Genomic DNA, 10,212 nt, shown 5'->3' with positions numbered 1-10,212 from the left:
GATATTTCAGAAGGAGTTTCAAAATTGTAGAGCAAAAAACTCAAATTTTCACTTTCTAAACCAAGCAAAAAAAATGCCGACTTCTTAAGGTAAAATTCTTATTTTTGGTAATTTTAGTGCTACCACTATAAAATTTGGGGAAGTTACTTATATCAAACAGTTTATTAAATTTAGGGAAGTTACTTGTTTTGAATAGTTTATTAACTTCACCAACTTGCAAAATTGTAGAGCAAAAGACTCAAATTTTTGAATTTTTTGTTTTTAAGAACAAGCAAAAATTGACGAAATCTCTAGCTAAAATTCGTAATTTTGGTAATTTTACTGCAACAACTATGAAATTTGGGGAGGTTACTTTTTTAAAACAGTTTATTAACTCCACTAATTTGCAAAATTATAGAGCAAAAGGCTAAAATTTTAGAATTTTTTGCTTTTAAGAACAAGCAAAATTGACGAAATCTCTAGCTAAAATTCGTAATTTTGGTAATTTTAGTGCTACAACCACGAAATTTAGAGATGTTACTTGTTTTGAATAGTTTATTAACTCCACTCATTTGCAAAATTGTAGAGCAAAAGACTAAAATTTTAGAATTTTTTTGTTTTTAAGAACAAGCAAAATTGACGAAATCTCTAGCTAAAATTCGTAATTTTGGTAATTTTAGTGCTACAACTATGAAATTTGGGGAGGTTACTTTTTTAAAATAGTTTATTAACTCCACCAATTTGCAAAATTGTAGAGCAAAAGACTCAAATATTAGAAATTTTCATTTTTAAGAACAAGCAAAAATTAACTTCATTTTGGGTTAAAATTCGTAATTTTGGTAATTTTAGTGCTACAACTACAAAATTTGGGAAAGTTACTTGTTTTGAATAGTTTATTAACTCCACCAATTTGCAAAATTGTAGAGCAAAAGATTCAAATTTTAGAAATTTTTATTTTTAAGTACAAGCAAAAATTGACGAAATCTCTAGCTAAAATTCGTAATTTTGGTAATTTTAGTGCTACCACTATGAAATTTGGGGAAGTTACTTATATCAAACAGTTTATTAACTCCATCAATTTGCAAAATTGTAGAGCAAAAAACTCAAATTTTAAAAATTTTTACTTTCTAAACAAAGCAAAAAAAATTGCCGACTTCTTAAGCTAAAATTCGTAATTTTGGTAATTTTAGTGCTACAACTACGAAATTTAGAGATGTTACTTGTTTTAAATAGTTTATTAACTCCACTAATTTGCAAAATTATAGAGCAAAAGGCTAAAATTTTACAATTTTTTGTTTTTAAGAACAAGCAAAATTGACGAAATCTCTAGCTAAAATTCGTAATTTTGGTAATGTTAGTGCTACAACTATGAAATTTGGGAAAGTTACTTTTCTAAAACAGTTTATTAACTCCACCAATTTGCAAAATTGTAGAGCAAAAGACTCAAATTTTAGAAATTTTTATTTTTGAGAACAAGCAAAATTTGACGACTTCTAAGCTAAAATTCGTATTTTTGGTAATTTTAGTGCTACAACTATAAAATTTGGGGAAGTTACTTATATCAAATAGTTTATTAACTCCACCAAATTTCAAAATTGTTGAGCGAAAGACTCAAATTTTAGAAATTTTTATTTTTAAGTACAAGCAAAAATTGACGACATCTTGGGCTAAAATTCGTAATTTCGGTAATTTTAGTCTGCAACTACGAAATTTAGAGATGTTACTTGCTTTGAATAGTTTATTAACTCCACTAATTTGCAAAATTGTAGAGCAAAAGACTAAAATTTTAGAATTTTTTTGTTTTTAAGAACAAGCAAAATTGACGAAATCTCTAGCTAAAATTCGTAATTTTTGTAATTTTAGTGCTACAACTATGAAATTTGGGGAGGTTACTTTTTTAAAATAGTTTATTAACTCCACCAATTTGCAAAATTGTAGAGCAAAAGACTCAAATTTTAGAAATTTTCATTTTTAAGAACAAGCAAAAATTAACTTCATTTTGGGTTAAAATTCGTAATTTTGGTAATTTTAGTGCTACAACTATAAAATTTGGGGAAGTTACTTATATCAAATAGTTTATTAACTCCACCAAATTTCAAAATCGTTGAGCAAAAGACTCAAATTTTAGAAATATTTATTTTTAAGTACAAGCAAAAATTTACGACATCTTGGACTAAAATTCGTAATTTTGGTAATTTTAGTGCTACAACTACGAAATTTAGGGAGGTTACTTTTTTAAAACAGTTTATTAACTCCACTAATTTGCAAAATTGTAGAGCAAAAGACCAAAATTTTAGAAATTTTAATTTTTAAGAACAAGCAAAAATTGACGACATTTTGGGCTAAAATTCGTAATTTTGGTAATTTTAGTGTTACAACTATAAAATTTGGAGAGATTACTATTTTTAAATAGTTTATTAACTATACCGAATTTCAAAATTGTAGAGCAAAAGATTCAAATTGTAGAAATTTTGCAAGAATGAACTTTTTTATGCATAATTAGCTAAGAAATTGATCCAATAAACAACAGTATTGGACATCCAGCCAATGAATGATTGATAAGGTGATAAGTTACATTGAAATTGGTTGCTTGGGTGCGTTTTTTGCTATAAAAACTTCTTTGATAAAGAGAATGCCAGCCAATCGCACGAATTCTTTTTTTGGTGTTAACCCGATTTCAATCACCTTCTTCATTTTGTTATGAGAAAAGGGCGGATCTTTAAATATAAATTTCTAGAAAGTCTCTCTTTTACCCTAAAAGTTTGTAATTCAGCACGATTATAAAGTGTAATAAAAGTAGTAACCATGGCAAATTTCGTTACTGTAGCATTTAAAGTAACCGAATTTACTATTTTCTTTAAATCTTCAAAATTTGCAATAAAAGCAAAGCATTCAAAAGACACAAAAAATAATTTAATAGACGAATTTCTAAAACGTCAACAAAACTTTGGTCAAATTTTTTTATGTTGGCAGCTCTGTTCTCTCGGAGAGCCCAAAACAGATTTTAGAAATTTTTCACTTTTCTTCGCCTTTCTTTAAAATTTTGAATCTTTTCCGTTATCTTAACGTTTGTTTCTTCGTTTTCATTTAATTTCAGTCCTCATCAGAACGATTTGACTTCTTTCTTCCTTGCCCTTGGCACTCAAAATCAGTGACCAACATTAGAGTTCCTTCACCAACCAACTATAAACAAAAAATAACTAGATAACACCAAGCTCTTATCACTTTTAATTTGCCCAACGTCCTTCATTCTAGAGTGCCTAAACGAAGCAAAATTATAGTTTTATCGTCAGAGAAACAACATTTTTGCACGATATCGTACCAATTCGTACAGAGTTGAGGAAAACGGTACCAAATTTCCCCAATAGAAACGATTTTTTTTGGTAATTTTGCATGGTAACTAATTTGGTTATCTTAATTTATGAATCACTGACCTTAGCCCAAGGTAAAATTTTTCGCAAAAACATATTTTGACCACAGTCCAGCCAAACCATGGAAGACAAAGAACGGACCAAAATCACAAAAGAAAAACTCAAAGTCCATCCTGAAGAAACGTCGAAATTCTGGTCTTTCATCCCCTTCTGGTAAGTCAACAAAACTGGGATTTTTAACAAATGTGGCAGTTGGCAGCTGCCGATTTTATTCCACGGATGGCGAAACGAGCTCACCGAGGATGACCTCTTCGCCCCGTTGAAAGACCACAACTCGAAAGACCTCGGGGACAAACTGGAGGAGCTGTGGAATGAAGAACTAACACGGAAGAAACCCTCTCTTACTCGAGCTGCGCTCCGGTTAGTTTGGAGGAAATTCCTGATTGTTGGTCTCTTCTATTTTCCGGTGGAAGTCCTCTCTGGGTGGGTGTTCCTCCATGGACTTTCAACATAACTGTTTTGTTTCCTTCCAGGATCTTGCAGCCGTGGTTCTTTAACAATCTCTTGGCTTTCTACACTCCTGAAGAGACGGAAATGAAGAAAGAGCGCGCTTACGTGGACGCCCTCATTCTTGTTCTTCTCTTCGTGCTTCGGGTCATCGCCATCAACTGGTTTAACTTCCAGCAGGCGATACTGGGGATTAAGACACGAGCTGCGTGCTCTTCCTTGATCTACCGCAAGTGCTTGTCGCTGAAGAAAGACAGTTTCCAGAAGGTTACCGTTGGTCAAATCATCAACTTGTCTTCTATTGATGTTTTTCGTTTTGAGTTCGCTTTTGCGAGCGCGCACGTCATCTGGATGGGTCCTCTAGGTCTCATCGTGGGGTCCGTCTACCTGGACTTGAAGTTCGGACACACTGCCCTCTCTGGAGTCACTGTGCTCTTCCTCTGCTTGATGGTACAAAGTGAGTATACCTAGAGGTACTTCTTTTTGATGGTACCATGGTAGTTTACATGGCGAGGAAGTTCGCGCAATGCCGCCTCCGCACCGCCCACCGGACCGACTACCGCATCCGGCTCATGGACGACATCATCAGCGGGATCCAGACCATCAAGATGTACTCGTGGGAAAAAGCGTTCTCTGAGCTTGTCAACGCTGCGCGGACGTAACTCTTCCTCTCCACCACGAAGAACTAACTTAACTGACTTCTTTTAGATTGGAAATCAAAGAAGTGGCGCTCTCCACCAAGCTCCGCCTCATGAACAACACCTTCAAGTTGTACATCACTCGCATCTGCTTGTTTTTGGCTGTGTTGAGCACCGTCCTCACCGGTCTTTCTCTTAACCCCCAGCACATCTTCTCCATTTCGTGTTTCTTCCAGAACATTACCACCGTCGTAGTGTTGCACCTCCCCATGGCGGTGATCTACGTCGCGGAGACGCGCGCGTCCATCAAGCGCATTCAGGAGTTTCTCCTCCATGACCACAAGAAACCCAACCACCTGGGGAACATGCTTCTAGAGCGCGGTGTTAAAACAGGCGGGTTTGTCTTTAGACCAAGCGACGCCTTCAGAGCGAAGCTCCCGGGGATTATCATGGAGAACGTCACCGTGGGGTGGCACAACACCACCGCACTCAAAAGAGTAAGTTTCAACGCGCAACCTGGGGAACTCGTTGTGGTGATCGGAGCCTCCGGGAGCGGGAAAACAACCCTCCTCCAGACAATCCTCCGGGAAGTTGAAGTGGAGAGCGGCACCATAGACGTGGGTGGTACGATCTCTTACTCCTCCCAAGACCCGTGGCTGTTCAACGGGAGTATCAAACAAAACATCCTTTTCGGCGACGTCTTCGACGAGGTTAAGTACCAGAAGGTCATCGAGATGTGTTGTTTGCGGTACGATTTGAACCACCTCCCCTTCGGTGACCAGACTCTAGTGGGAGAGAAAGGAGTCATGCTGAGCGGAGGCCAAAAAGCGCGTCTTAACTTAGCTAGAGCGATCTACCGCGACGCTGATATCTACCTCCTGGACGATCCTCTCTCAGCTGTGGACGCCGCGGTGGCGCGCAACATCTTCGAAGCGTGTATTTTAAACCACTTGGCGGAGAAGTGCGTTGTGTTGGTCACTCACCAATTCCAGTACCTGCGGAACGTCGACAAGATCTACTTCAGCGAGTTCGGGAGTCTTGCGGAAACGCCGGATTTCGAGGGGATTGCGAACTTCGACGAAGAGCACAAGGTGATTCCGTTGCTTGCGGTGGCGTCCACTGATGAGCTCCAAGACGAAGAGAAAGAACACAGGAGTACCACTTCCAACACCCGGAAGATTTACAAGAGTTATTGTCGAGCTGCTGGAGGGTGGCCGCTCACTGTTTTGGTGCTCTTCTTGTTTTTCATCGCGCAGGTTATTGGGAGCTACGCCGACTTCTACGTGGCGTTCTGGGTGAATTTCGAACAGAAGGACTATAACCTGGGGCTCGACTTCGAGACCTTCTTCTCCGCGAACTGTTTGTACATCTACATCGGTACCATCGTGGTGATGATGGTCACCAACCACTTCGCGTCGATGATTTTCAGTTCGTACTGTGTTAAAGCCACGAAGACGTTGTACGACAACATGTTCAACAAGGTCCTCCATGGGAGTATGACGTTCTTTAATAACCACTCTTCGGGGAGGATTCTCAACCGGTTTTCTAAAGACACGGGGACGGTGGATGAGATTCTGCCCATGACCCTCACCAATGGGATAACTGGGTTCTTAACAATCTTCGGGATCATGGTGACCATCATCGCGATGAACTACTGGATGGTGGTACCAACAGTTGCTCTGGTTTTGGTCATTTTTCTGTACAGTGTTATTTACAAACCCACGAATCGCAACAATAAAAGAACTGAAGGGATCAGTGAGTAGAAGTCGAGGAATTAACCAGTTATTAGTTGGTGGTTTTAGCACGAAGCAGCGTCCTTTCGCACCTGTCGGCGTCTCTGCAAGGTCTTTCAACAATCCGGGCTTTTGACTCCCAGAAAAAGCTTATGGAGGAGTTTGACTCTTACCAAGACCTCCACATCTCAGCGTCTTATAACTACGTCGCGATGTTCAACACCTTCGCCTTTTGGACTGACTTCACCTGCGCCATCTACTGCGGGTTGGTCACCTTCAGCTTCTTTCTTCTTGGTTCTGGTAAGTTACCAATTCGCGTGCTTCATTTGTGACGTTTCTTTAGACACTTTTGGTGGTAACGTGGGGTTGGCCATCTCCCTCTCCATCAACTTAATGGGTTTGGTCCAACACGGAATGAAGACTCTTGGGGAGTTGGACGCCCACATGACCTCCGTGGAGCGTTTGGTTGAATACGCCGAACTCCCTGGAGAAGACGATTTGAATAAAACTCCTCCACCACCTTCATGGCCGTCGCATGGTGACTTGGAGTACCGCGACGTTTCTCTTCGGTACTCCCCGCTCAAACCCCACGTCCTCCAGAACGTCTCCTTCCGAATCCAAGCTGGAGAAAAAGTCGGGATAGTTGGGAGGACCGGAGCTGGGAAAACTTCGCTTCTTTCCACACTCTACCACCTCTTCCCGTTTGAAGGACGCGTCTTCATCGACGGTGTTGACACCCATTCAGTACCTCTGTCAACTCTTCGTTCCAAAATCTCGATTATCCCTCAGGACCCTGTTCTTTTTCTCGGGACTCTAAGAAAGAACTTAGATCCGTTCGACGAAGTCACCGACGAGCTTCTTTGGAAAACTCTGGATGACATGGGACTCCGTCGCATGGTGTCGAATCTTCCCTCAGGAGTTGATAGTACCATCACGGAGAAAGGAGCGAATCTCAGTGTCGGAGAGCGACAATTATTGTGTCTTGTCAGAGCGATGTTGAGGAAAACGAAGATAGTTGTTTTGGATGAGGCGACAGCGAGTGTTGATATGAAGACGGACGAGCTCATCCAGAGTACCATCAAGAAGAAGTTTGGAGATTGTACTGTTTTGACCATCGCCCATCGGCTTCATACTGTCATCGACTCGGATAAGATCTTGGTGATGGAAAATGGTAAAGTTGCGGAGTTTGGGAGTCCCATGGAGCTGTTGAGGGACACCAATGGGGTGTTCTACAATTTGGTCAAAAGAAATGGAGATAAAATGATGAAGGAGTTGATAAGGGTTGCAAACATGGTAAGAAGCGGTCGTAGTAAAAAGGTTCCACTGTAATTTCTTTTAGATGGGGGATGATGAGACCAAGAAAAGCACCCTGGAGATTAGTGAGCTGTAACTTTGGAGTTGTGGTAAAATAAAGAAGTTAACAACGGCTTTTTTTGTTCTTTTTTACATTTCCTAGAAGAACGCGTTTTTGCCTGTCTCTTAAAATTTTCCCAGCTGAGGCAATCGAGGCAGTGCCTCGTTGCGGCAATTTGAACATTACAAACCAAAACTTTGGCTCTTCTGGTAAGTTAATGAAGTTAAGAATAACAGCAGAAGGAGGAGAAATTTTTGCATGACGAAGCATTTACAGTTAGTGCTGGAAGTTGAAAGCATGGTAAAAAAAGGTCGCGACAAAGAGGTTCTACTGTAGTTTTAATGGGCTTTACTTACTTTCTCATGGTAAACCAAAGAAGTTACCAATTACAGTTGTTTCTTTACACATTGAAAATATAATTGCGGAATTGAATCAAAACTATAATAAACGTAATCTCAGTATTCAAAACACTTAAAATCGTCGACCGGTCGATATCAAAAAACCTCGCAGCCAAAAATCTCGGAAAACTCCTTTCCAACTCTTGACTGAACTTCTCCAACTTCTCGAACTCCTTAAAGTCGCAGTTTCTTTGCAAGACGTGACATTTCTCCCGTAAGCTTTCGGCTTCTTTCAGTACCAAATCGCACCACAGAATGACCATGAAAGTACCAACCTGCAAACACGAATGTCTTTGAGTTAAGACACTCTTCTACTTACAGTAGTCAGGAGAATTAAAGTCAAATCTGCTGCAATTCGTAGTTCTAAGTAGCTCGGTACTTTTAGAGACGTTCTGAAGATAAAATCGGTGTTGTTGAGAAAATACAAGATGGTGTACGAGATGGCCAACATGATGGGCCATCCGAAGATGTCGTTGAAGAGATCAACAGTGTCTTTCAAGAAATACAAGTCCTCTAAGGCTTTGTCAGTGGTAAGATTTGCGGAAAGATTCCGGTACTGTGTTAAAATGCACTGCAAGATAAACCAAAGAAGAGTGTTGTGAGAATACAACAGAAGATACTGGAAGTAGCGAACTCGATAAGGATTAAACCAGTAAGATGGAACCATCACAAACCAAGCCACCACAACCAAGACGAGAATTACCACCTCGAAGAACCATTTAGCGATTGCAATCCAACCCCATTTCGACTGCTCTCCAGGGACTGAAAGAAACGTGTTGAGATTCTTCACCAGACGCTGCCACTGATTTTTCTTGACAAAGACAACAGCGAGAGGCGTGTAGCAAGAGAAGACCAAAATGTTCAAGTCTCCGAGGGCAAAAAGTGTGGTTTTCACGTAGTTCTCATAGTAAGCATCAATTTCAGGCACTGAAAGAATAGTTAGAAAAATGCTACAAGGGATGAAGAGGAAAGTGGCTAGTTTTTGGCCCCATACGATTGAGGTTTTTAGCGGTGGGGCTATCAGGAGGAATTTTGCGATGCTGAAGAGAACGTTGGACGAGTCTACGGGCATTTTAAAGACACTCATGAGGGTGGTAATTACAATGAGTGGTTACTGTTTGGATAAACGCGCTGAGGGATCAATAAAAAAAGCTGGAAATTTCTGGAATTAGAACAAATTTTTTTTTCCTGTAGTTTCATACCAAAGACAAACATTGTTGGTTACAATTGCACGTTTATAATTAATTTGAGTGTCTGTTTATTACACAAATAAATACACAAACAACACAAAAATCGATAGATCAATATTCCATGATCACATCGAACCCACTTTTTGGTTACTTTCCGCCAAAATCCGGAACTGAATCAAAACCACAATAAATGTGACTTTCGTGTTCAAAACCCCCAAAATCGTCGATCTGTTAATATCAAAAAACCGCGCAGCTGAAAACCTCGGGAAACTTTTCTTCAGAACTCTTTCCAACTTCTTCAAATTTTCTTTCTCTTTGGCGTCGCAGTGTCTCTGCATAACGTTACATTTATCCAACATATTCTGAGCTTCCATCTGAATAAAGTCGCACCACAGAATCACCATGAAAGTACCAACCTAAAAACAACGATTTTTTTTAGCCACCAAACTACCAACTTACAGTGGTGATCAAAACTAGCGCCAAATCCGCCGCAACTCGCAGCACCAACTGGTCGTGCTCTTGCACGGAAGCAATGAAGACAAAGTCGATGTTGTTGAGGAAGTAGAGAACAGTGTAAAAGATTGTTAAGGCGATCGGCCATCCGAAGAGCTCGTTGAAAAGATCGACTGTATCTTTCAAGAAATAGACAGTCTTCAAGTTTGCTAACGGGAATTTCGCCGCGAGGTTTTGGTACTGGGTTAGAATACAATGAAGGATAAACCAAAGAAGAGTGTTAAAAGTGAATAGAAGAACTAGTTGGAAGTTGTGGATTCGGTAGGGGTGAAACCAACGAGTGCCAGATGCTAAGCACCAGAAAATAGACACAGAAAGCAAAATTATCAACTCTATAAACCATTTAAAGAGTGCGAACTTTGCGTATTTTACCAACCTCGCCTGTGTCTCCGGAACTAAAAGAACTGAATTAAGACACTTGAGGAATTGTCTCCATTCGTTTTTCTTCAAGAGAACAACAGACAAAGGAATGTAACACGTGAAAACTACAATATCTAAATCCCCCAGAGCTACAAGTGTCATTTTAACA

At 39.8% G+C, this 10,212-nt stretch overlaps 1 protein-coding gene across 3 annotated transcripts; it reads left to right on the top strand.

The window, feature by feature from the left end:
• The first annotated feature begins 3,269 nt into the window (after window positions 1-3,269).
• Window positions 3,270-7,656, top strand: LOC148177939 (putative multidrug resistance-associated protein lethal(2)03659). 3 transcript variants are annotated; one of them, XM_088032122.1, is made up of 9 exons: window positions 3,270-3,362; window positions 3,419-3,563; window positions 3,603-3,833; window positions 3,884-4,314; window positions 4,359-4,515; window positions 4,566-6,250; window positions 6,298-6,528; window positions 6,572-7,521; window positions 7,568-7,656. In XM_088032122.1, the coding sequence occupies exons 2-9, from the start codon at window positions 3,472-3,474 to the stop codon at window positions 7,616-7,618; spliced, it is 3,828 nt and encodes a 1,275-aa protein (XP_087888248.1). In that variant the 5' UTR covers window positions 3,270-3,362; window positions 3,419-3,471; the 3' UTR covers window positions 7,619-7,656. The 3 variants fall into 3 exon arrangements, with proteins under 3 accessions (XP_087888248.1, XP_087888249.1, XP_087888250.1); XM_088032123.1 differs by having other exon boundaries at window positions 3,277-3,375; window positions 3,425-3,563; XM_088032124.1 differs by having other exon boundaries at window positions 3,277-3,375.
• The last annotated feature ends 2,556 nt before the right edge of the window (window positions 7,657-10,212 follow it).

This window comes from Gnatocerus cornutus, chromosome 3, assembly GCF_029298725.1.
Source record: "Gnatocerus cornutus isolate USDA-ARS CGAHR chromosome 3, icGnaCorn1.1, whole genome shotgun sequence".
NCBI lineage: Eukaryota > Metazoa > Arthropoda > Insecta > Coleoptera > Tenebrionidae > Gnatocerus > Gnatocerus cornutus.
The sequence above is the reverse complement of the archived record's forward strand: the minus strand, read 5'-3'. Positions and strand labels throughout refer to the sequence as shown.